The sequence below is a fragment of the Mastomys coucha genome, unplaced genomic scaffold (assembly GCF_008632895.1).
Source record: "Mastomys coucha isolate ucsf_1 unplaced genomic scaffold, UCSF_Mcou_1 pScaffold11, whole genome shotgun sequence".
Classification (NCBI taxonomy): Eukaryota; Metazoa; Chordata; class Mammalia; order Rodentia; family Muridae; genus Mastomys; species Mastomys coucha.
This window is the reverse complement of record NW_022196893.1, coordinates 14,440,916-14,467,877: the sequence shown is the minus strand read 5'-3', so window position 1 is coordinate 14,467,877 and position 26,962 is coordinate 14,440,916. Positions and strand designations below refer to the sequence as shown.

General features: G+C 53.2%; 1 protein-coding gene across 3 annotated transcripts in view; it reads left to right on the top strand.

Annotated features, from left to right (window-relative positions):
* Positions 1 to 26,962, top strand: part of Scube1 (signal peptide, CUB domain and EGF like domain containing 1) — a 127,162-nt gene that overhangs the window by 68,048 nt on the left and 32,152 nt on the right. Inside the window, exons 6-9 of one of the 3 annotated variants that reach the window (XM_031351183.1) lie at positions 4,062 to 4,178; positions 6,664 to 6,753; positions 19,362 to 19,478; positions 23,453 to 23,575. In XM_031351183.1, coding sequence (XP_031207043.1) covers positions 4,062 to 4,178; positions 6,664 to 6,753; positions 19,362 to 19,478; positions 23,453 to 23,575 — 447 coding nt within the window. The remainder of the gene's footprint in view (positions 1 to 4,061; positions 4,179 to 6,663; positions 6,754 to 19,361; positions 19,479 to 23,452; positions 23,576 to 26,962) is intronic. The other 2 variants (XM_031351191.1, XM_031351199.1) reach the window with 2 other exon arrangements.

Below are 26,962 nucleotides of genomic sequence, written 5' to 3'. Positions count from 1 at the left end.
GAGCACAACATGAGCTCCATACCTGAAGAAAGCAGCAGGCCAGAGGTATCTTTTCTAGGCCTGATTGGCTGCCTGGAGGAGACCCGTCGCAGGACTCAACATAGTACAGCCTCTTTTTTATTGGGGACTTTAGGGGAACAAGGTTTCACTGTGTTCCAGAACTTGTTATGTAGACCAGGCCGGCCAGGAAATCACAGAGATCCATCTGCCTCTGCCTTCAGAGTGCTAGGATTAAAGGCATGCTCCACCACACCCATCTCTACTCCAACGTCTTAACATGGGCATCCAGCCCCTGAGCAGGAATGGAAATAGGAAAGGAAACAGGAGCTTAAGACATTCAAAGGCTTCTGGAGCTTCAGATGCCACACACCTTGCCAATAACTTTGTGGGAAAGCAGTGGGCTGCAGGCTCTGCTCACTGGCCGTGGAGTTACCCAGGCTGGGTTTTATTTGTTCTGGGTGTGGACTGAGGGGACTTCAGAAACTACTTCCAACTCAGCAGAACCAGGTTTCTTCAGTCCTGTGCTAGGATATGGAAGCAGCCAGAGGAGGCTGCTTCTGACTCCTGAAGGACACGCTCCTGGCCTGCTCCTGGCCGTCTAGGCTTCAGCTTCTGAACTGATCGATGCCGCTTTAAAGGCCACAACTTTCCTTCATCCCTCTGTCCTAGGCAGAAGCCAGCTGGACCACCATCCCCAGCCACTGAGACTCTCTCGGGTCACCTTCCCCGAACAGTTGCCAAGGCCCTGGGGACCCATGAGCACTTGCTGTTCTCCCTGTCCCCAGGGGCTCATGCTTCAGCCTCTCATGCTATCTACCCACCTCCCAAAATGAAGGCACTTTCATCTCCAGGATTTTGTGAACTTTTCCTACAGAGATATGAACAAAGCGCCTGCTCGCCCTAGATACCAATAGACAGGGTATGATTCTACCCAAGTCCAACTTGGGGAGCCAGTGAGCTTCCTGGGCTTGTTTACAAAGCACGGGTGACCTCAAAGCAGCCACACCCCCAGAAGGTCTCATGGCAGCATGGATGATGACTTCTCCACAGCCACAGACAAGCCCCTTCCCCAACTCCATCCCTCAACCTTCCACATTCTATGTGTTCCATCGCCGCCTCTGACCACATGCGACTGGGGCAGGATTGCAAACATCTGTTCTGATGAAGAAGATAACCGCTCTTGTATCCAAGGATAACATTCGACAACATCTGCCTATGGTCAGGATATGGGCCAGTCTTTCCCATTACTCCCAGCTCTTTCCCATGGAACACCAAAGACATGCATGTTGGCTGTCACCAAAACAGGAAAAAGATAGCCTGGGCCCTGGCCTGGCCCCACCCATTTATTCTTCCAACTTCAAAGAAAACACACACTACCTGGCCACTTTCAGAGCAGATGGAGCTGACACCCAGTCCTTGTGCTAAGTGAGGACAGGAGCAGGCACAGGCTGCAGACAAGCACCATCTCTAAAGACTTGCTCCATGAAGAGGGCTGCTGGTGAGCTCACTGGACCAGTTTACCGCTATAATCCATCTGAGACAAGAGCCACACAAGAAGGCTTACCCACAAGACTCCTCTGGGTATCGGGATTAGCCGGAAGGACTGGGGACAAGCCAGGGTCTATGGAAAACTAAGACACACACACCCCAGTCACCACAGGGTCAGGAAAGGGCTAAGCCCAGCCTAGAATGTGTATTGGTCCTTGGATCCCCATCCCCCATCCTTCCTGATAAGGTATAGAAAGCCTGATTCTAAGGAGTTGGGACAAGCCCTGTGGCCTCTCTGGAAGGTGGGACCCAGAAGGTCTGGCTTTGGTTCCTTCTTAGGGTGAGTTATGGTGGTTAAAGGTACCTTGGAAAAAAAATGCTGGGTGGTTGTACATATCTTTAATCCCAGCACTCAGGAGGCAGAGGCAGGTGAATCCCAGTGAGTTCGAGGCCAGCCTGGTCTACAGAGCAAGTTCCAGGACAGCCAGGGCTACACAGAGAAACCCTGTCTTGGGGGAAAAAAAAAAAAGATGGCTTGGAAGAGCAGATCCCATGTAAATCTAGACTCACAGTAGTGTGTGCCTGCCATCCCAGTGCTTCTGTACTGAGGTAAGAGGAGGAGACAGGAGAGTGCCTGGAAGTTCGCAGGTCAGCTAATATGATATACACAGTGGTAAGCAAGAAGAGACCCTTCCTCAAACAAGGCAGAAGATGAGGATCGACACAAAGGACTGGGGAGACCTGCGTGAGCTCTGAGCTCACTTGTGAAATACAAGGACCTTGGACTCTAGGGTTGGTCAGGAGCCCAGGCTGAGCCCCGCAACCTCTAGACTGCTGTGGAGAGGCTGCAGGACTCCATACGTCAATGCCTTGACCCTCCAGAGTCTAACTAGGGTCCTTTTCAGAGATGAGGGCCATTCCTTGATCCATCTTGGTCTTCCCAGCATGCAGAGCTGGAGAGAAACTGTCTGTGGTACTCCTGATGCCATGTTCCAAGATCCCCTGTGCCCTCTCTGAAGAGAATTCTCAGTTAAAAAGGAAACAAAACAGAAAACAAAAACGTAATGTCCAGTCTGAGATTGTCCCATCCCCTGGGACCTATGCAGGCCCTGCTCCTGAGCCCTGGGCTTCTGTCCCAGTGAGGGCTAGGGAAACTTGGGGCCTGTCACCACTGACCCTAAGTATGGAAAGGACAGACTTCATGAAGGAGATTCTGTGGGCCATCTAACTTCCCTGGAAGTTGGGTCAAGAGGAGACCACCACCAAGAGGCTCTGGCTGCTGAAGACTATGTGAGATGCCAGATAGATACCCTGTCCAGCCATTCTCATCTTATCCTTACCTGCTATGGAGACTACATTTGTCCAAGGACCAGGGGCCAATGGCTCTTGGGACAAGCGAGCCCAGAGGGTCATGATAATTCCTTCCTAAGGAGAAACATATGAGAAACGTGACTGCAGAGGGAAGCCATTCCCATGACGTCACCTCCAGTGACCTCTCTCCCTTACCGGGCGTCTGAATGGATCTACTTAATGGGCATGACTAACTCAAACTCTCAGAATTGGAATTCGATGCTCCTCTAATCAGGCCTGACCTCAGACTGACTTTATAAGTGGATGATACATGTAGATAGAGTATCAGCAACCACTCAAGGTCTCTGTAGGATATGCTGTCCTGGCACTCAGGTGACAGACATCTTGGCCACCTCAGATAATGAAGCAGAGTCTCCAAGAGCCCCAGGGAGAGATCTGACTTAGATCCTTGTCCTCTTCTGGTGGTCCCCTAGACAGTGGCAGTGTTCATTTAAATAAACTTGAACTGATCATTCTCCTACCTCAGACTGGCTCCTTGCTCAGTCTCTTTCCCGTGGTTGCAGGCGGCAGCTGCTGTGGAGCATCTGGGCTGAAGGGCCCTAGGTCCTCCCACCACAGGCATCACCAACCACATAATGTAGGTCGTTCTCAGCATACACCCCAGATGACATTAATTTGCCTAAGTTCTGTCTACCTGGGCATTTCTGAGTTTCAGGGTCAAGGCTGTGAGGGAACAGAGCTTGAGATATCTCACGACTAGGACCCAGACAGAGACAGAGACAGAGGCATCCATAGGGGCATACCACTATCTGCACAGTAGATAGAGTAGATAGATAGTAAGAACTAAGAAAATGAATATCACTTTGAACTATGTCATCTCTCCTTACAATTGACCCTCTATGTCCTGATGTTGTTAACAGGGATCTGCCCCAGTGGGACCGATGGGGTTAAAGTGTCTTGCATGTGTATCTAGACTCTCCCTTTCTCCTGTGTGAGGCCCAGAGTCTACTCTTGGGCCTTTCCCATTCACCTCCAGAGACTAGCGTTCCTACCTGACATCCTGAAGGAGCTCAGGGACAGAGATGCATCTCTGCTACCCTCTGTCTTCAAAATGCCGTTCCCTAGCCACCTCAAACTTTTACTTCACCACACTGCCGCGCCCCCCGCCCCCCACCAAAAAAAAAATAACCAGTGTCTGTAAACTAACAATGTCTGTTGTTGTTCTGTTTATACACACGTGTATACACTTTGGGACTAACTAGTAACCTGTAACTATGGAAACGGAGGCTGTCAGCACAGCTGTGAGGACACAGACACCGGCCCCATGTGCGGCTGCCACCAGAAGTACGCCCTACATGCGGATGGTCGGACGTGCATCGGTAAGTAGGCACTGGAACCCTGGTACCACTTTGTGCCATACTGCCCCTGCAGGTACCTTGTGTGGTCCCCCAGTCCTGGAAGAAACAGAAGGGAGACAAGAAGAGGAAGTACCCACAAGGCCAATGGGCATGGCAGGCATCCCAAGGGCAGCTTCTATGAGGATTTATCTTGGGTCCCTTGGTCCCATGGGACCTAGGTCCCAAGTGCCCTAGGGACATCTAGGTTGGGTCTCCCTATTGTCTGCAGCAGTACGCTTCAGCTTGGGGGTATCATCTGTCCCTAATGCACTGGAATTTTCTGATGTGGAAAAAACCCTTGGCAGCCGCATTGAGTCTGCGTGAACATTTGTAGGTCTGGGCGCTGTTGGCAGCCATGTGGGAACTGAATTTCCTAGCACATGGCTCCCTGTGAGGGTGGCGGTGTGCACCCTGCGTGGGGCGTGCGTGCTTGGAACTGCTTCTCATTCTGAGCTGGCCGGCTCTCCCTCGGACTTCCTCGCCCTTCTGAAATGCCCTCTCCTCAGCAAAGCTCCTGTCCTGTCACCTGCTTGCTCCCTGGAGTCCTGAGTGAGACGTTCTTCCAGGCCCATGTTCCCAAGGGCAGCTTGAACACTTGTGGTTATTTTGTGCAATGATTACTAATACGTTTATTTTTTTTCCACCTGTTCAAAAATAATAGCAAGTTTTGGTTTTTTTTGTTTTTTTGTTTTTTTGTTTTTTAAACTAAGAGAAAAGAATTTAGGCTTTGGAGCCAAAATGTCTGCTCATTAGGACCCAACATGAGTTGGTGAGAATCATGCTTGATTCTTCTTTGATAAGGCCTCATTTCTTATGATAAATTTGAGGGGGTGTTTCTTGAGGGGCTTTTGAGTGACAGAAAGGTGTTGGGTGAACCCATGTATATATCCGTGTCCCAAAGCTGCAGTCTTACCCCTCCCCCTCTCGCTGCTCCTTGGTGTCTTGGAAAGCTGGAGGCTAGGCTGGGAAGGGATCCCAGGCTATCCCCTCTGTGGTTGGGGGCTGTCCTGCTGCCTGTGGTGACTCTCCCATCCTCTGTGTGGTCTCTTCTCTCAGACAGCCATCCTTGATTTCGTTTTACCTCATTCCCGCTGCTTCTCTCGTGATGGTCCCTGATTGCCTGTCTTGTCTGACAACTGACCTTCATTAATCATTTCTCAGAGCCAAAGCCAAAACCAAACCAACCAATCCAAAAATAATAATAATAATGATAATAATAATAATAATAATAATAATAATAATAATAATAATAATAAAAGCCAAAGCAGGTCTCAGACCAGTGTCTCTATTGCAGCCTGATCCATCTAGACTCTCCTCTCCTCTGACCTCTCTCCCGTGGCTGTCCTGCCCAGAGCTCCCTTGAGCTGCTCCAGTCTCCCCTCTGTCTCGTCTGTCCCATTTGCCTGTGTCCAGTCGAGCCTGCCCTGCAGCCACTGGACTAGCACAGACAACTGCTGGGGAGAGAACTCCAGCCTGGGTCTAACCCTTCTTGCCTGTCTTCCTCACTCACCCCTGTCTCTTTTTATTTTTATTTTTTTAATGTCTGCTGCATGTGACAGTCCCTGCTTGGATCTCTTTCCCCAAGCTCCACACTTCCTGTCTGTCCCCTCTTGTTAGAAACCATGCCCCCACCCATCTCCAGCCACTGTGGCTTCAACTCCTGGCCAGGATGAGAAACCTCCTGTCCCTCTTTGCTCCCTGCCACCAGGCCCAGCAAAGTATCTTGGCACAGCTTTGTGCCCAGTGGCTGGAGGCTCCCTGGCCGGCCCGAGCCATTTCCCTCCCGCACGCTCCTAAAATGACGGACCCTTCTCTGCAGCCCCTTGTCAAGCACTTGAATGCTTAGCTCTGGCCCTCTAGACAAGCAGGCAACCAGTGCTGCCCAGATCCCTGGATTTTCTGTCTGTCCAATGGGATCCAGCGTTCTGTGTGTATGTATGTATGTATGTGTATGTTTCTCTGTGAGTCTTGTCCTTAATTTTTGCATGAGTGGCAGCATCCTTGTAACAGGGCCTCTGCTGTCGCAGGTATACCCATCACCAGATCTCGCAAACCTGTCCCCTTGTCCTGTGCTTCATGTCCCACGTGCTTGAGCCCACAGGGACCTGTAACCGCTTCTCTCTGTGAGCCTATGGCATGCTGTCTGCTTCCGTGTCCTCCATACGGGCTTCCTGCTCTGACCTCAGCCGCCCACCCTGCCTGTCTGTACATGGGCCCCGTGTGCCCGCTGTGTCCAGGTCTGTGTCATGTCTGCATGCCGTCCCTCCCACCCTTGCTGCCTCTCTGCTTTCCCCTGAGCACACCGCCTGAAAGTTCCTGGGATTAGCCCTTGGCGAGGGCACCGCGCTGGCCCGGCATGCTGTGTTGGCTTTGTGTGCGCCACGCCAAGAGGCTGACTGTCTTGGGCCGCGGGAAGTGGGCTCTCATTAACCACTGGCTCCGTGTTTGTCCCTTACTTGTGTTCTAGAGAAGGATGAGGCTGCAATTGAGCGCTCTCAGTTCAATGCCACGTCAGTAGCTGATGTGGACAAGCGGGTGAAACGGCGGCTCCTCATGGGTAACACTTTTTCTTCCACTTCCTTTTGTTCTCCCTGCCCTTTTGGGTGTGTGGGTAAGTGTGAATGAATGCTGGCCTGGGGGGGGGTCGCGGCATGCGGTCACCTGTGACATGCCAGCTTCGGGGAGTGTGAGAGCCTGGGCACTGATGCGTGAGTGTACCGATGCTGGCGGGAGGTGTGCTGCTTTGTGAGCCTGTACATGTGCTAGCATGTGGGTGAGCGCAAGCATGAGGACATGTGTCCGTGTGTGAGGTGTGGGGTTTTTCATGTGTTGTATGTGAAGGCGGGGAGGCCCCACAGCCGATGGAAACTCGTTTCCTTTTTAAAACAGTTTGCCCTCCATCAAACACGTTGATTTCTTTGTTTGCATATTGTAGCAAAGAACCCAGCGCCCATGTCTAGTGGCCTGAGTGCACAAGCCTCTGCTCACATAGAGACCACCACGAACATTAGGCTGTAAGGGTCAGTGTGCCACACTGAGACTCAGTGGCCTCTGGGACCCTGGTGGGAGGGTCCTGTGCAGCAGCATGGAACTCTGACCTTGCTCTCTGGGGACCTGCTGGCCAGGCTGCTGATAGACCAGCCCCAGGAGAAAGGGATGAAGAAAGACCACTCTTGACACAGGGGACCCGCCTCTACATTCCCTCCTTCCCCTGCCCACCAGTGGGTCCCTGTTCTAAGTGGCTGGCCTATAGGCCGTGCCAGCTGCCTGTACCCCCTGGGCACAGCTACAGCCTCCAGGGTTGTCCCAACCTGCTCGGTGGTACTGTGAGCCTCATATAAACTTTTCCAGCTGTACGATTGGGTAGAAGAGTCCTTACTTCTCAGAGAGGGAAACTGAGGCTCCCTGGCTTGCCCCAGGTCATTACCCTACACAGCTGAGCACCCTTAGGGATCACAGCCATGTGAGTCCTGGCGGTCAGAGCATGACGGTCTTAGAGAGGTCACCTCAGTTTGTAACACTAGTGTGGAGGCCCCAGCTGGAAAGCATGTGACTTCTCAGCGCTTCTCTCTGAAAGAGGCCCCTATGAAAAGAGTTAGGATGCTCTAGAACTTCCAACTCTAGCTGGTACCCACCCTCCAATGAGGCAGGACAGCTCCCAGGTAATGTTAACAGACACAAGATCTGGAGAATAGTAGAGGTGATCATCCTGTTTTGTTTCATGCTTGCCAGAGAGTATCATCGTATTTCAGAGGCAGGCCATGTGTGCAAAGACAGACAGACAGGGAAAGGAGATAGAATTGAGTCAAGCTGATGGTGTTGACCTCAGAGAGGGAGCCCCAGCGCACACTGCCTTGGGAGAGTCTGAGGCTGGAGATGGCTTAGGCCTCTGAGATTCCCAAGATGGGAGGGAGGGAGGGAGGACAGGCCAAGGGGAAGCACCTGGCAGAGGAGAGGAAGATGGGGGACAGGAAATTCCATGATAGGCCAGGTCCCGGGCCGCCTGGCTCCTTAGGTTCCTGACCCCTGTAGTGGTCAAGCTTCCACCAGAGGACAAGGTGAAGGTGTGATAAGGCAGGCCAGGATACTATATACTCCGGGTTCACTAAAGACCACACGTCCTCTCGTCATATAACCGCCAAGGTGACCTCGTGGGTTTCAGCCCAGAGTTATTATGGATGGGGTTTATCTGAGGAGTGGGGAAAGCTGGAAGCAGAAGGTGCACTCCTCAGGAAGAGATGGTGAGGGAATAGCTCTGTCCCCCTATTTCCTACCTTGCCTCTCCCTCTGGCCTTCTTTGCTCTCTACACATCTAGAGCAGGCTGATTCTCAGGCCGAGAGAGCCTCCCTTCCAGCGGCTTCTCAGTGTGGGCTCCACAAAAGATGTGCAGGATTGAGACCACATGGCCCACCCTAACTGTCAGAGAGATGCTGTGCCCTGACCACAGAGGCCACATCCCTTAGATGCCTACAAGTCAGTTATCACCCTCGTGGTAGTGTATGTGTCTGGCCAGGACACATACAAACCCAGAGGATGTGACACACAGAGGGACTATAAAGTATGTCAGTCTCCAAGCCCCTCAGCTCCTTCTTGGGACCTGCTACTCTTTGCCCAGGCTGTGTTATTTTGACGACAAGGCTCCCGGTTTAGAGACTAGAAGTGACCCAGCCTTGACTCAAGCCTATAGCATCGTTCATGTGAAGGTGCAGGTAGCTTTTTCAGGCTCAGAAGCCCACTCCTGTCAGCACCAGGAAGGACAGGAAAGGCCGCTGACTCTGATAAGCACACAGTAGGAGGAGAATACAATGGTTTCTCAGGACAGAGGTGGCTCCACCCCTGGTGGGACAGCAGGGTGCTACCCCATTGGTTGAGGAGAAAGCTCCAGTAAGGCCATCCTTAAACTTCTTGAGGGTGGGGAGAGAATCATCCAGAGAGCTGGAAGGAGCCAGAGTCCATTCAGAACAAGCAGTCTAAGGAGGCCTCCGAGCACAGGGCCCTTAACACAATCAGGTCAGCAATGGCCTTCATGTCTTATGAGTTCTGAGTTATAGCAGATGGTCCAGCCAAGGCTGAGGACCCTCTGCTAAGGCGCAGCTCACAGTGGTTCTCTCATTGATCCAGCTCAGGAACCTCGGTCTCCCTGTCCATTGTGGAAGCTCCAAAGCCAGACTTGCACGTGGGAGACATACTGAGCAGTGTGAGCTGTGCCTCCCCTCAGGCCTTGCCATGGTACCTGACAACGTGGTATCTTCCGTCCCTCTGCCCAAATCTTCCCTCCTCCACAGTGCTGCTCTCTTGCATCCCTACAACCCCAGAGGCATCTGTCCCACATCACGAGTGCAGGCCCTAAGTCCTGAGAAGCAAGGCGAACACAGCTAGGGTGGGGCTCCTGCGGGTGCCAAATCCAAAGCCAGTCACCAATCACAGAGCACACTTGAAGCTCAGTGCGTGCCAGGCTCTAGCCTGTTCTCTCAGAGGCACCAAGGAGCAGAACCTACAGCCAGCCAGCGGGCTTCTGCAGGAGCGCTCAGCAGAGCACAATGCCTGTCTCCCCTGGGCAGTGACCCCAGCCTTGCGCTCTGCCCAGGCTTCCCTGAGATGGTTGATGGATAAGGACCCAGAGAGGGGAGCTCGGAAACTTCTCCCCTGCACTATCCTAGCTGATTCTGCGCCTCTCACCCAACTCTTTCAGGCCCACATTTCTCTGCTTCCTCTTGGAGTCTGTCCAAGGAATGGATGCTCGATACTTAGAGATGTCAGAGTAAATAGGACACTGCCTAGTCTGAGAGGGGGTGCCTTGGTTTTCAGGGATAGGAGTGCCCCCTAAAGCCTTACCTGTTCCTCTGTACCTGAAAGGCTCTCTTTATAAACGTTCCCACCGATGGCCAGAATTTAGGTCCAGCCCAGTGTCCATGAGTTTTTTCATCAGCAGCCATTGCACAGGCATGGCCCAGAGGTGCCTGGACCTGGAAGGGAAGTGAAGACTCTGGCCTTGGAGCCAACCTACAAGGTCCCATTAGCCACATCTGCCAGGGATGCTTCTTAGCTCTCTCAGACATCTTTGCCCTGGGAAATGCACATTACATACCTACGAGAGCTGTCAAGAAGATGATATAAGCCCACGTGGAAAAAGCAGCTAGCACGGGTCAGCTTTTGACAATGCCAACTGTTGGCATAGGTGGCCAGAGTACACACCCAAGAAGAGGGGCGGCTGCTAATTTGTTGGGTGAGCAGGCAAGGTGAAGCCAGTACTGCCCTTGGCTCGACTCTCCCCTGTCCTCCCCAGCCCTGTCTCCCAGAGCCCTGTCTCCCAGTTTCTGTCTCTATCCTCCCACACTCCCACTCTCCCACTCGCCACCCACCCCATCCCTATCCCACCCTCCACACCAAGGCCTCTAGTGCCTGAGGAAGCACAGCTGAGGTGGGGTTGAGGGTAGCTTGTTTGTGGGTGTGTCCTGCTTGGAGGAGCGTCCCAGTGCAGCCTTCTCCAGCAGAGTCTGAGGTCCCCATGAGTGGTTGTCCCGCACTTACCCCACCAGCCTCAAAGGAGCTGGAGGTTGAAGACTGTGGTAGTCAAGACAGTACCCCAAGGTCTGCTGCATTGTGAAAGGTCCAGGAGGAGTAGGGGCTGGAGAATTATGGGGCAGGGAAAACTAAAGGTGACAACGGCTAATCCTGCTCCTCATTTTCTCAGCCCCACACCCCACTTATCTGGGTGGCCACTGTTTCTCTAGCTATAGCTTCTTCCTGTCCTGGGCTCCCTGCCTCAGTGGGTCACATCTTCATCACTACCCAGTACTATGCCTAGAATGGTTCTGACTGGCAAGGCTGCCTTCAGCTCTCTTGTCTCCATTCAGACTTCCACTGGGCATCAGTACAGCTCTGTGCCACCCATGTGCCCCATCCATGCTCACAGGACCTAACTGCCCACAGAACTCCAGAAACTGGGTACAGTTGAAAAGGATCAGGTGACCTTGCTACACCCACCTTCTAGACTGACCCCACGTGTGCCTAGTCATTTCCCTCCCTTGGTTCAGTCAGCATACGTCGGGGGCTGATAGCAGTGAATGGCGATTTGGCTGTCAAGTTGTAGAATGGATAAAGGTATGCAGTCCTGCCGGGGTTACCAAAGAAAAGAGGAACGGGACCTCTGGCTATCCCCAGATAAAGATAGGAACTACACAAAGCCACAGAAGCAGCACTTCTGGGCCTGGAGACCAAGCTCGGATAGAGGACCCTCTGCTGTCTAACAGCTGGCTAAAGGATAGCAGGGCTGTGGAGTGACCCTCATAGACAGAAGGCAACCTGCCTTGGTCCCTCTTCCCATGTCTCACGTTCCATCTGTCATAGTGGGCCCAGGTACCTTTGACATCCTGATGCTTCCTGATCTCAGTCCTCTCCGGGTACACCCTCTTCCTGCCTGGGTCCTTGGCTGTTTCTTACTACCCTGTCACACTTCCTCTCCCTAGAGACCCAGCCTCCTCCCTGTCTCTCCCCCTGCTAGTGCTTAGCTGCGAGCACAGCCATCTTCCCTGGCACAATCCTTACCTCTTTCCCCAGCTCCTTGCCCCTCAGGATTTGACCCATGTACCCACCCCACCCCCAAACCTTCTGAAATGTGACCTCAGTACCCTCTACCACTAATTACACTGCCCATGCTTGACTCCTGGTGTCTCTGCTAACCAAGTCCCAGGCTTGCCAGCACCCACGTGGCTGTGTATATCTACATGCCACAAATGGAAGGTGCCAGAAAACAGCATACCCCTCCTCCACCCCAATATAAAATGGCCACCACCAGTGTAGAAACAGACAAACCTGTGTCGCTCTTTCCGCCCAGCCCTACCTTCCTGGAAAGGACATGGCCTGTTCACCCACCTCCAGCTTGCCTTCTGCTAGCCAAGGCTCCCTGAACTGTGGGCCCGGGTAAAAGTCTCTAAGGTTCCAGGACTGACATGGGCAAAGTGGTGGGGGTGGAGGGGGGTGGGGGAAGGGCTTAGGCTCCTCCAGGATGGAGCTTGTTGGTAAAGATGTGTAGCTGTTCTCACAGCATGGACCTCGTGGTTAGACAGAAGTCCAACCTCACACCAGGGCTCCCTCCTTCCACTTCATTCTGGCCCAGCTTCTGCAGTCGGTTCTGGCCTCCATCTTGGCTTCGCGGACACCAGCTAGGGTCACCTCCCATCCTTGAGCTTCACTTTCCTTTTTGCTTAGGATAGGCTTGGAGCTGTGTTCCCTAGAGGAGCCGGAAGGAGCCCTGTGTGCAATGTCTGGCCGTGTGTAGCCCGGAGCGGGTGCTCACCTACAGGCCTCTCTCCTCAGTGTTTCCACTTTGCCAGGCCTGTGGAATACCAGCAGGGCATCAGTCCTGAGGCAGGTCCATGGTGAGGAGATAGTCCCAGGGCTTTGCCTAACCTTGGTCAGCTGTTACTGCTGAGCTGTTACTGCTGAGCTGTTACTGCTGATTACGAAAGGTCAGCTAGGAACTCACAATCTAGACCCTTCCAAGGAAGCGGTCTCTACCCCTACGGTCTCCCAGGCTGGGAGAAAGGGCATGCTGCCTTGCGTAGAGGCTCCCCTCACACCCCACACTGCCTGCTGTAGCCCAAGAGTCATTTTCTCTGGAGCAGCCATTGAAACCTGGACTGGGGCTTTCCCTTTGTAGAGCAGCCTCTTAGCTAACCACAGGTCCCTAGTGGCACACACAGTCCCTCCAGCCCGACACTGTGGCCCTGTCTGCTTGGGCAAGGGGCAGACGAGGGCATGCTCTCTGGGTATGAGCTGCTGTCTGTGGGGACTCTGCACACAAGGGTGTGCACGCTGAAGACCACTGTGTCACACACAGCCCAGAGGACAGCCCCACATAGACAAAGGGCACAGACCTAGACATCCACCAACCATGTGACCTGGCAGAGTACAGACCCAGATGTTCACCAGCTGTGTGACCTGGCTGCGTTCTTCCCTGAGACATGCACAGAACAGACATGACACTCCCACCCACCACCCCTCCTGAAAGTGAAGTTCCCCTCCCGTGAGCATCCTTCGTCTTCCGGGAAGTCGGAACCTCACAGGGAAAAGAGCAGGAAGGCCAAGACAGGCTTGTGTCTTGAAGCCCCTGTTCCTGCCTCCTGACTTAAGGAAACGTCCCTGTTGTCACTTAGGTGTCACCTGTCCTCCTCCAGGCTTCGGTCTCTCTCCTGGGTTTTTCTGTCCTCCAGCTCTGTCCAGGTCTCCTTCTGCAGACCTGTGGATCCCCACATTGGATTCTGCTTTCCCAGCAACCATGTAAACATCCCAACCTCTTTAGGTTCATGCAGCTCTTCTCTGGTGCTCCCAGAATCCCTAGAGTCAAGAAAGATCCCTTGGTGCTCCAGAAGATAGCTCCTCTGATAGTAGTTTGTCTTGCTGAGGTCTATGGGATGGCCCTGCGCAGCCAGGCCACTGTCAACAGAGGCCTCATTGGGCCTCACCACCACCAGGCTGTGCTGAGAAGACAAGAGTCCCAAGAGTATGAAGACTGTCTCTGTGGTCTGCTGGACCCTCTGAGCGGCACGGCCGGAGGGCAGTCCCGAGCAGTCCTAGCGTTATGTACAGGCAGTCTTCTCTCCTGCTTCCCCTGGGGACCTAGTCCTACACCTCCAAACCTCTCTCTTTCATTACACTTCCCCCTGCCCTGCCCCCACACGTGCATTCCACCACTCCCTGCTGAGTGACAGGACAGAGCATGAGAGACCTTGCTCCTTATGCCCAATGCAGTGGCAGATACAAACCTGCCTCATGATGCTAATGACAGAGATGGACTTGAGATGCCCCCAGTGGAGATGGAGGAAAGACCGCATGTAACAGCTTTGCCAGGGAGAACAACTTTGATCTTGGAGGGAAGGGAGCTGGGGGAGGGTCAGAGATCAGTCAGTAGGTAGATGGAGAGAGCCAGTGGCTGGCTCCTTCATAGCTGCTACAGCCAGTTCTAAGGCTGAAAGGCAGATGGACCCATCCTGACTGAGGCCTAAAGAGATGTAACTAGGGCTTGGGGCAGCTCCCCATCAGGCTCAGGTCTTCAAGGGACAGGGCCGATGCTGGGTGCTGGGCCCACAGGAAGAACCTCCCCATCCCCATCTATACCCCATTCAGAGCCTCTTGAGAGGAGAAGCCCTCAGTTGACAAGCCCTCAGTGAGGCCAGGCACACACAAGTGGGAACCAGCGCTCTAGAGAGAAGAGTCGGGTCTTTGGCTAAAATCCTCTAGCTTACAGGAGCAAAGTCTGGTGTACTGGCCGATGGGTTGTCCCCAGATCTTGTGTCAATCTGTCACAGAACTCTACCCTTTGAACCCTGAGGTCACTCTCCTTACCCCAGCTTCAGCCCTGCTCCTCCCGGCCAGGACCGACACAGGGTTGGACTCATTCCCTAGGCCCTGTGTTACTCCTTAGGGGCCTCCCAAGCCCCTGCTTGCGCATCCCATCATTAATCAGGTGCCATCCCCAACATGCTGGGACTGTGCAGATCACTGGGCAAAAGGGATACCCAGGTGTGGTTCTTCCTGAAGCCATATGGTAGATGAGGGGACAACCAACCATATAATGTCAGAAAGCATAGGACTGTGGGCTTCCGAGCCCCAATGACTTCATTGGTTTTAAAGAGGCCACCCGGCAGAAGCCAGCAAGAAAGCAAGGTTTAGCCCTGTACCATCTCCCCTGGGAAGCAGCTGGCTCCTGGGTAGGTCAGCTCATCTCTGTGGCTCCTCCCTTCTTGCTAAAACACTCTCTTATTGGTCACTATACTGCAGTCACCCTGAGACCAGGGTTGGGTCCCGGGCACATCTGCCCAGCTCAGAGCCACTCAGAAAGGATTATTCAGTGATTCAGCAATAAACAGTGGATACCAGACTCCACATGCAGAGAGTCTGAAACGAGGCACCAAGAATGAAGGGGTCACAATTACAGACCAGCCTATAAAGCACTCGCACCTCTGTTCTTGTGTCTGGGCCATCCCAAAGCCACATGGTAAACACTGTCATCGCCCTGAATAGATCAGGATGCAGATTCATGTGTTAAGGGGTTTCCCACACTTACACAGCCCCTGGGCACATGGAGCCTATCCTGACTCCACAGCTCAAGTTTGATCCTCACTTGGGTAAGACTGTCCTTCAGAGAACTTGCTGATCAGTGGTGGTGCCAGCCTGCAGAACCTGCACAAGGGGCTACTCCCAGACAGCGGGCCTTTGGCTCTTGGCATCCCTCTGTCAGAGCTATGCCACCATGGGTACAGACTTCCATCCACGTAGACATGGGTACAGATGTCTTGGGCCATCACCATGCTTCCACACTGTGCCACCTTGGGGACCTATCACCAAAGCCCCAGTTCTAGACTAGTCCAGTGACCTCCATAGCCTGATGTGTCATGGCTGAGTGAGCATGCCAGCTCCCTTGATGGCTGCATGACCTGGACACATAGTCTACTTCTCTGTGGCCATAAAGTCACCAGGGCTGGCCAGAGATAGGCCCACAACTGGCTTGGTGCTCCTCTGCAGTCTCTATCTGGAAATTCTGAATCATTTTTGAGCAGGCCTCTCATTATTTCTCACTGAGCCACAAGCGAGGCAGCCATTCCCACACGAGCAAATCCCTTCTCTGCACCTCGGTACTGTTCACAAAAAGTGACCATTTTTTGGACTGCTGCGAGCTCTTTTGAGGGTAAAGGCTAAGAGGGCATCCTCTCAGATGAGTGAGGCTATTCCTCTGGAAGATGCTTCTCTTACAGGAGGGGTGGGGCAGCCATTAGGTAGAGCCCAGTAGCTCTCACCTGGAGCCAGGGCACAGAAAGATGTAGATCTCCCATGATCATGAAGGAGCTTGCCTCTGACCCTTGAGAGAAGCCCTCCTTCCCTTACGCTCCAGCACCATAGTTCTAGTGGACAGACCCCGGCCTTACCAGGCCAACCTGTACACCAGCTCAGGGACTGAGATGGAAACCAGAGAAGGCCAGGGTGAGAAACCCCAAACCCTGGAATATTCTGTCTGCTACAGGCTCCAACACTCAACCTCCTACCCACTGTAAAGACAGGAGTGTTCTCCAAACTTCTCTGAGACAGTAGTGGATGTAGGTAGACTTCTAGTCTTGGGGGACAGAGACGTAAGTAAGGCTGTATGTAAGGCCCTCTAAGACAGGACCTGAGCAGTACTGCAGGCTGGCAATGCCTTCCGCAGTTACCCGGGAGCTTCTAATTGGAAACTTCCAGAGACAAGACGTTCAGTTCCACCTTGCCAGCCTAGGCCCCTCAGGGGACCTTGGCGGGCTCTACATGTGTTGTTTTCTGTGGTATCACTCACCCCGAACAACATGGCTGAGGTGGGAAGAGCAGTAGTGATTCCTCGTGCTACAGGAGGATGGAGGGCCTATGGAGGCGAGGCTAGGCACCAACCTGCTCAGGGAATGTTCTCCCAAAAGCACTTAACTACTTAGAGTAAGGCCGTGGTCTAGAGGAGGGACTGTTTGGCTGTGTTGTCACCGGACAGTGATACCATAGCCACAGTAAAAAACAGAGGCTGTAGTTGGGCGCTATAAAGAAGCCGTTTGATCAGGTAAGGTATGAGAGGGGCTCCGCCCCAGTGGAATGGATAGAAGAGCATTCCTGGGGTAGGGAGCTCCCTTGCTAGGGAGGACCTGGGGAATTAGGGGTTGCGTCCAACCATGTGTGTGGCTGCCCAGGCCACACCCAGGCCCCTGGAGCAGGTCTGCCAGAGGCAGGCTGAAAGATGTTAGCTAGGACCCTCGTGCCCGTGGAACTGTGTGGTTAGTCCAGCCAAGCAGATCCCAATGACCACTGCCACCAGGTCTGCACAGCTGGGCACAGGCTCCCCACGGAGGAAGTGAGGTCTAGGAACTGAGAAGGCAGAGAGGTGAGACATGGGAGGCAGAGGGAGGGAGACGCTGTGGGCTCCGGGGCCGGCACCCAAGGACAGACACAGAAGTCTCCCAGGTCACTGAGGACTTAGAGCCCGAGGTCTGTGCATCAGCCATTGGCTGGAGCAATGCAAGGAGGGCTGAAAGCCTGGCACGGGAGAGATTTGTCTCGCAGTGGGTGTGCAAGGATGGGTGACCACTGTGCCAGAGTCCAACTCCCTGTCTCAACCTCAGTCTACAGGATAAGCAGATGAGGCCAGCCGGTCCCCAAGGCCTCATTGGTTAAATCCCAGGCCCCAGTAAGGAGAAAGGAGGACTCAAGTCTGGTTCCTGAGAATACTGTCCCTAATGCTTGAACCCCACCTTCACCATCCGAGAGACGCAGGGCCCACCCAGCCCCAGGTGCCATTCCCTGCCCTTCCCCCACAGCTCCCTGAGCTATAATTATCCACACCTGGAAGACAGGTAGCCTTTCTGCCCCTCTCCAGAGGGCTGTCCCACATGAAAGGCTGGCAGGCCCTCTGCTGGGGTGGGCGGCAGGATTCCCCCTCTGGTTTAACCCCAGGAAAGGGAACATTTGGTGAGCGTCCTCCAGGTCAGCACCTGGGCCTTATGGCTTTTAAGTGGAGAGTGTATTTGATCTTCACCTTGCCCCACCCCCGGGATGGGGGGAGCTTGTCTTCTCCTTCCCAGGTGTGGGGCTGCCTTCTATCTCACCCTACTGCCCCAGCAGCTGCCTCTGTGAGGAGATGAGAGGGTACAGTACACATGGGCTACAAACCAGTTGGAACTGGCCCATGCTGGCACGGGGACCCACCTGCCTGAGTGTAAGAAAGGTCAGCCTTCATGGTGCCTGGACTTGAGGGAAGTGCCTCCGAGAGGCAGCCCGGATCATAAAGGATAGGAAATAGTCTTTGAACACCACAAAGTCCCCTCACTGACCCCTCCCATCCCCAGCGGGAGGTGCTAGCCTGAAACTCAGAGAGGGCAGCCGAGAGGAGTGTCAGGGGAAAGGACGAGCTTTCGGTGGCAACCTCGGCCCTTCTGGATGGTGATGGCCGGTGCGGGTGCTGGCCTTGAGAAAGAAGGGGCTGTCCCCGAGGATTGCCTAGGCTGTGGAGCAAGTGACGCCCACCACTGTGGCCCTGTGTTTGAGTGCACATGGGATGTTAAAAGCTTCCCTCCCTCTCCTGGCACCCCTACTCTGGGGCAGAGTTCAAAGGCAAGCTGCCCTGAGCCTGATGCAATCCGCACTGTGGACTGCTGGTACCCAGGAGTCTCCCACCATCTCTTCACTCAGCCTCTCACTCCCAAAGTCTTTGCAGAGGAGATGCATGGCATTTTCAGAATTTGCAAAAGAACCTTCAGGAAAAGCAGACGTGGCCAGGCACCCGGGTGAAGCAGAGCGGAGGCAAGAAGGCAGCACAGGTTGTGGAGATGGGTGCCTAGTGCTCTCTCCTGCCCCGGAATACAGGCTGAGAGAAGCAACCTCACACAGGCACCGTTTCCCCGAGAAGCAAGCCTACCAGGTGCTCGTGACAAAAACCAGGTGGCAGATGCCCAAAGGTCTGGGAGGGTGTGGTTGAGCCACCACATCCTGGAGAGCCAGCTCTGCCAGTCCTCTGCAGGCCTGCAGAGGATCACTCTCACCCCACAGCAGCTTCGGTGACCTCCGTTATGCCCCCAGCCACTCTGGCCCCTTTGAATTTTGCAGAAGTGGGGGAAAAAGCACTAGACAGGCTTCAAGTAGATAAATCCCAGATGCTTTGGCAAATGGTTCAGCGAGAACAGATGTGCAGCTCATAGCCTCCCTAAGGTGATGGATGGTGTGCAGGCCATTGGAACCCAGTCCTATGGCCAGGATGGAAAGCCATTTCACAAAGGCTGGGCTTAAGAACCCTCCCATGCCTTCTGGCAGTCACCAGCAGGATTGGACGTCTAAAACCAAGCAGGGCAAAGACTTAAAACAGCGCTAAGTAGCCATTAGACTAGTCTCAGCACTGATCCTAAGAACAACCTCCCCACTGTGAGCAATAACCTTTACCCCTAGCACAGCCCTGAGTCACTTGCAGACATTTCCACGTGAATGGTACCGGTCACCCATTTTACAGATGGAGAGCCTGAGGCTCAGGAAGTATCCCTGCAGCCAGGATACCACAGATAAAACTTGAACCCAGATTCCTGGGTCTCATGGATGGGGAAGGATGGTAGTAGGCTGGTTTCTAGGGAATCTGAGCATCTCTGTCTCTCCCCTCCCCTCCCCAGAGACATGTGCGGTGAACAACGGAGGCTGTGACCGGACGTGTAAGGACACTGCCACCGGGGTGCGGTGCAGCTGCCCAGTTGGATTCACGCTGCAGCCAGATGGAAAGACATGCAAAGGTCAGCACATGGGCTGTGTTGGTGCAGCCCCACCTGGCCCCAGGTGGCCCATATGGTCCTACAGCTGGGCCCAGATAATCAGGCGGGAGGACAGATGAGTGAAGGCAGCTGGCAGCCACAGGAGTGGCTGTCGGTGACGTCAAGAAGAGAGAGAGGCCCCAGCACACTGAAGCACACCTATAGCGTCTTGGGTTTTGGTTAGGAAGGTCTTGATGCCATAGAATTTGCCTGTAGCCAACAAAAACCACCACAGAACATCCTGGGCCTGATTGAGCTCTAGGACTGAGGGTACGGTGTACGGCCAACCCTTGACCTTCTGTTGCGTGCCCTTCAGAGCTGGTAGGGGCAGCCTGGCACATGGCATGAATCATTGTGTGTCACTACCACAAATTTGTGAGGGGTTCTCAACCAAAGGCAGAAGGACTTTGGCCTAGAAATGGGGGAATCTGGAGGTGAGGATGCAGATGCCTGAGGTGGGAGATAAAGCTGCCCTGTGGCTATGCAAGAGAGAAGACAGGCCAGGCAGTGGTGGCGCACACCTTTAATGGCAGCACTTGGGAAGCAGAGACGGGCGGATTTCTGAGTTTGAGGCGGACCTGGTCTAAAGAGTGAGTTCTAGGAGAGCCAGGGCTACACAGAGAAACCCTGTCTCGAAAAACCAGAGAGAGAGAGAGAGACAGAGAGAGAGAGACAGACACAGAGAGAGACAGACACAGAGAGAGAGAGGGAGGGAGAGAGAGAGAGAGAGAGAGAGAGAGAAGACAGTGAAACCTCCCACTGTCTTTCCCGCAGCCCATCGATGTCACAGAAAGCCAGCCACCATATGGGACCCCAGGCTAGAAGAAAGTAGATTCAGGCCTTACTGCACCCTCTGCCACATAGGCTTACCCTGGACAAGAGGGCTGTGCAGAGTTTCATTCATGTAACCAGGGTGGTCAGGAATGGAGAAACACAGCCCAGCTGCTCACATCTGGAAGCTATCTTATCTAGCCAGAAAGGGCCTAAGCCCTATGTGGTCTGAGAGGGGACAGATGAGAGGAGCCACTGCCCTGCCCTGTGCTAGGAGCCCTAACCGTGTTTTGATCTACACTCCATTTTAAGGAAGATAAATGTGAAGGGGACAGTATAGCCTTAGGCCCTGGCCCTCAGTGACTCTTGGGTTTCCTATGGCTCTGCTTCAAATGGTTGGTCCCTTTAACCAGACTGGCCCTGCCCAGCCCTTTGGCCAGACATCCTCTGTGAAGACCAATCTTTCTTTGGGGCCCACATAGAATGGGCCCTTCTCATGTAACTGAGGTGCTCTGAATCCTGCTGGGTTCAGGTGCTGGGAAGAGTGGTATATAGAGATGGACGGCTTCAGTTGGTCCGTCCGAGGTAAAGCTGTGCCAGCATCTGGCTCATGCATGATGAAGTCCTTGTGAGCTGCAGGTAGAAAGTAGGAAGCAGTGGCCTTCACCAGAATGGTCGTTGACAGCTGCCAGTGACTGCAGCTAGGCCCTGGTCAAGGTTAGGTAGGGCGGGCACAGGTCCAGGCTGTTGTTTGGTGATGGTTCCACAGCACTGCCTGGCCCCTGAGCAGGATCTTAAAGTGCAACAGGGCTTCAGGTAGCATTGTTTGGGCCTGTTGACCATGGTAGAGGAGAAAGCAGAGTTGAGATTCCTCTGTGGGAGCTACAAACATTGAAGGGGGGTTGGGGGGGGGGGGAACTCGTGTGTAAGTGCCTAACGTGGCCATGGTGACTTCTCCAAGTCCAAGAAGTCAGATAGCAACCACAGTCCTCAGGGGTGCTGTTGTAGAGTTCCTGACAGAGGGCTAAAGAGGTCCCAGCAGGGCTCAGGGACCCGGGCTTCCTAGTGCACCTGAGGACATGCCCTGGGGTTCTAGCTCACCAGTCAGGTGTACACTCTGATCTTGGCGAAGGTCCAGGGGACAATATCAAAGGAATGACTTCAAAAGTTCAGTGTTTTCCTAGAGCCCAGGATTCATCATCAGGCAAGACAGGTGGCTGCAGGGGGCGGTGACAGCTGGGAAACCCAGAGCGGAAAGCCCTGGGCCAGCTAGTACATCAGAGCAGGTGGGGGCAGGGTGGGAAGCAAGGGGCCAAGGGACTGGGGAGTTTACTTCAGACCCAGCTCCGCTCCAGGCCACCCAGCCCTGGGCTCCCTATTGGTACTGTGCTGCTTCCTATCAGATGAGAATCTTACTAACTGATCCTTCCCCAAAGAGGAAGATCCCGTGCAGGAGCCTAGATTGCTTCTGATACGGGAGCCCCTCCTCCCGCCAGCTCCCAGAACTGCCTGGGAGAGCCCCCACCCACCTCCGGTTCCCTCTTCTCCTTCCCCATGCCCTGGGCTAAACAGGCCACCTGCCAGGACTTTCATCAAAGTGGGAAGATTCACCTGTCTTGCAGGCCAGCCCAACCTAGCCCTTGGCCTGCCTCTGTACCCAACTGAAAACCCTCACTCCTAGGCCCCGCAGGGTGCCAGGCTGTGTCCAGTGGGCCAGCAGAAGGGAAGAGGGGGTTGTGACCTGTGCGTTCTTGTGGCTCATCCCACTAGGGTACCTTATGTACATGAGCCTAGGCCCAAGGCCTCTGTGCCCTTAGCGCCCCCTACTGTCTGGAATCCTGGCCTTGGTGTTGGCATCTTCTTTCAACTCTTGGAACTTGATGAACATTCTTAGGAAGTCCCTGTCCCTGAAAGCCTGCCTCAGGGTCACTGTGTCCCTGAGAACAGGGTCCATGACAAGAGAGTGGTCTTTCTAGGACTGAGTGGGCAGAGTCATGAAGAGGGTCAGCAAGTGAGAAGTGGACAGCTGCAGAGAGAAAAGCTTTCGGAATCTCTGCCCCCCACCCCGGGGAGGGGGGTTCTTATCCTGGGAAGCCAGAGGCCTCAGCACACTTGACAGATACACCATGGAAGGTGGTACAGGTTGCCCATGTGAGAGAGAGGGCACAGGATAAAGGGAAGAGATGAGAGAAGCAGAAATGGAGACTGAGGTTAATGTGAGATCAACACCACCAACAACAACCACCACACCCCACCACCACTAGATCCTGTGCTAGAGAGAAAAGTGGCTTTCTCTCAACCAGGCTCAGGAACAGAAGGGAGGCTCCTCGATCAGTGGGAGGGGGCAGGAGTTCCCATAGGCAGCATCCAGGCTCAGGCGATCAGACTGTGAACAGAGGGGTTCACAGAGGTGGACAGACATCCCTGAAGGGTTACCCAGAAGCCCACACTCTGAAGGAGAAAGCTCCCTGTCAGTGGGAAAATGTGAGCTGAGGCCAACGGACAGGCTTGCTCCTGAGGCCTGCACTGTGAGAGGCATCCAAATGGCGGGGTGGGGTCAGTGATCCGTGGAGTACAGCCACTACTTGCTGCCTGCTGAAAGAACAACTCCGGCAAAGAAGGGGGAGTGGGGTGGGCCCAGCCTTCACTTGCTGGGAAGCCTTACCGCTCACTTCCTCCCTCACACAGCCTCTCCTCGGCAGGCAGCCAGCAGTGGCACCTGCTTCCCAATTGTACTGACATTCCCAGCCCCAGCACCTTAGAGATGAGACTTCCTGACATCCTCACGGTGTCTGTCTGGTGTTATGGGGACCCTCTCAATCCTTACCCAGGATAGGAGTGGGGAGCATAGTTGGCCCATGTCACCTGTGGCAGCCTCACTCCTTCCGGAATGCCTCCCTAAATGTTAGGGTAAAGGGTCATGGGGGGCAGGGGGCATCACTGTCCCTGTTGATTCCCCTAAAACAAGGTACAGGCTTACCAATCACGGGGGAAGTGGGGGACCTCGGAGAGCCAGGGTTTAGCTATTCACCCAGATTCTTCCTATCTGTGCTCAACTGGGGACCTAAGGCTAGCCTAGGCTAGTAGCAGGTAGGTCAAGGTCAAGAAGGCAGGGTAGCACTCCCCCTCCTCCAGGCCATCCCCTCCATGGTCACTGAGCCTACTCCCCTCTCCAACCTCTTCAGACATCAACGAGTGCTTGGTGAACAATGGAGGCTGCGACCACTTCTGCCGAAACACCGTGGGCAGCTTCGAGTGCGGCTGTCAAAAGGGCCACAAGCTACTGACAGACGAGCGGACATGCCAAGGTGAGCACCCACGAGACCCCGGGAACCACTCACAGTCACTGGCCATGGCCAATATCCCTTTCTTCCAGATGCTTGCAGACTCCTGGCGAGGAAGGCACTCAAAGTGGGTAGCTCAAGATGCAGAATTCTCCAGCATGCAGGGCCTGCTCTGCTGGACCTGACCCTCGTGACTTACAGCCACACAATCCAACCCCTGCCTCCTGCCTTAGCTCAAGATATAGAATTCTCCAGCACGCAGGGCCTCTCTGCTGGACCTGACCCTCATGACTTACAGCCACACAATCCAACCCCTGCCTCCTGCCTTAGCTCAAGATGCAGAATTCTCCAGCATGCAGGGCCTGCTCTGCTGGACCTGACCCTCGTGACTTACAGCCACACAATCCAACCCCTGCCTCCTGCCTTATAGATGAGAAAATATCTGGATATGGTGGTACTTGCCCCAGTTCCAGCTGGAGCATAATTGCAAGATGGAGTCTAGCCTGGGCTATAAGTGAGATCTAATCTAAAAATATGTATTTATGGAAAACTAAGGCCCACTGGTTCTCCCTTCCTATCCATACCTTCCCTGAACAGGCAGGCCAGCTCTGAAGGCACAATACTGCCTTCTGGTGGAAGACATGGCACATCACCGACACTTTCCAACAGTGGCTTGGATAGCTCAAGCCCAGTGGGCCCTAGGGTACAAGGACCCCAGGAGGAAGGTGATCAGGGAGACTCTTGGGAAAGCCACTGGTGACAGGCTGGACAAATGATTTCCCAAGAGAAGCAGGAAGTTGACCCCTTAGGAGTGGGAGTTTAGGGTACATGAGATCTCAGTGGGGCTGAACAGGGCCATTGGGAAGGGGGCAGGCGCCCTGGAGAACCAACCTCAAGAGAAAACATGAAAAACATCAGGGCCTCAGTTCTAAGCTTGACTGTTCTATCAGGGTCTGGCTATTTTGTTCCCATGAGGCCCTAGTAGCTGCAGAGTAGGCAGTCCTTTAGTTATTAGACTGGCAGCCTCTGCCTCTGAGCAGTGAGTCCCTCAAGTCCAGGTCCTTGTAAGAGGAGGTCAGTCGCCAAGGCCAATGTGACCTCCGACTCACTAAGTCAGGGCTAAGGCAAGCCTCGTTTCCCTGGACGAGCATCCTGATGCATCTCCTCTGGATGCAGGCTGGTCAGGATCCCAGCAGCTGGCCAACCCCGAAAGCTCCTCCACACTCTGGCTTTGTCTCACTGTTAGTTTACCAAGCTCTGCGAAGGGCCAAGAGCAGCAGTTCTCCACCTGTGGGTCACAAGCGCTATGAGAGTCGAAGGACCCTTTCACAGGGGTTGTATGTATATCAGATACTCTGTGTCCCGGATGTTTACATTACGATTTATAACATAGCAAACTCACAGTTATGAAGTAGCAAGGAAATAATTTTATGATTGGGGTCACACAGCATGAGGGACTGTGTTAAAGAATCACAGCATGAGGAAGGTGGCAAGCTGCTGGCCAAAGATCCTTTGACTTTGAATCCTCAACGCCCCTGAGGGAGCAGGCAAGGCAGTAGGCACACCGAGGCTCTGTACCACGGCCTTGCTAGCATCCTCCCCAACCAGCCCATTTGTCTCTCACCTTTTCCCAACTCATCTATCTGAAGACTCGTCAGTGAAGACTCGTCAGGTCCAAGCTCCTTAGGGACCCTAGTACCATCTAATGCCCTTTGACCTTCAGACAGTCCCCTGGCCTCCCTGCCTTTGCCTGGGGCATCCTTCTCCATTCCAAGCAGGACCCATCTGTAACCCAGGAGGTCCTCTCAGACCTCTCACACCCTCATCTGAGCACCCACAGCACAGCATCTTTCTTTCGCTAGTATCTTATGAGCACATACATATAGGTATGACATCACTAGAGTTAGAGCCAATGTAGTCAAAGAACAAACTTTTATCTGTTGTTCCCATGGAGGGTCAGGTCAGTGTCTATTTCGCAAGCTTCTCAGGAAAAATGGATCCCCTGCTTACAGGAAACAAGTCTATCCTAGGCATAAACTCTGAGGGAGATAACTATTATATGTGAGTTCTATTACTATGAAGAGACACCATGACCAAGGCAACTCTTATAAGAGAAATTATTTAATTGGGGGCTTGCTCACAGTGGCAGAGGGTCAGTCAGCCCATTATCATCAAGGGGGGAGCATGATACTGAAGCAGTAGCTGAGAGCTACATCCTGATCTGTAGATAGACAGACTAGCCCTGGTGTAGGCTTTTGAAACCTCAAAGCTCATCCACAGAGACACAATTCCTCCACCAAAGGCACACCTCCTATTCTTTATAATCTTTTCCAACAGTTCTGTTCCCTAATGACTAAATATATGAGCCTATGGGGGGCCATTCTTGTTCAAACTACCACATTCTACTCCCTGGTCCCCAAAGACTTGTAGCGATATCATAACAAAAAAATGCACCAGGCCGTGGTGGCTCACTCCTTTAATCCCAACACTTAGGAAGAAGCAGAGACAGGTGGATCTCTGTGAGTTTGAGTCCAGCTTGGTCTACAGAATGAGCTCCAGGAAAGCCAGGGCTACACAGAGAAACCCTGTCTCAAAAAACAAACAATAAAAACAAGAAAGAGGAGGAAGGAAGGAAGGGAGGGAGGGAGGAAGAAAGGAAACAGAAAAACAGAAAAAGAACAAAGAAAAATGCATTTAGTTCAACTTCAAAAGTCTCCATAGTCTTTCACAATCTTAAGACTACTTAAGGGCTGGAGAGATGGCTCAGAGGTTAAGAGCTCTGACTGTTCTTCCAGAGGTCCTGGAACCACATGGTGGCTCACAACCATCTGTAATGGGATCCAATACCCTCTTCTGGTGTGTTTGAAGATAGCCACAGTGTACTTACATACATGAAATAAATAAATAAATCTTTAAAAGTCAAATACCAGTTTAAAAAAAAAAAAGAAAAGACTGCATAACTTAAAAATTCAAAATCTCAGTCATGTAGTGGTGGCACACCTTTAATCCCAGCACTTGGGAGGCAGAGGCAGGCGGATTTCTGAGTTCAAGGCCAGCCTGGTCTACAGAGTGAGTTCCAGGACAGCCAGGGTTACACAGAGAAACCCTGTCTCAAAATACAAAAAAAAAAAAAAAAAAAAAAAAAAAAAAGTCTCTTCTGATACTCAAGGCAAGCTCTTAAGTGTAACCTATAAAATCAAACTAAAAAAGCAGATCACATACTTCCATATACAATGGTACAGAATAGACATTAAAGTGGCAGGCAGTCCACCAAACTCTACATCTCCATTTCTGGTGATGGATCTCTAACTTCTTTTAGCTTTGTTGACTAAAACACACCTCCGTGTGTGTGTGTGTGTGTGTGTGTGTGTGTGTGTGTGTGTGTGTGTGTGCGCGCGCGCGCGCGCGCAC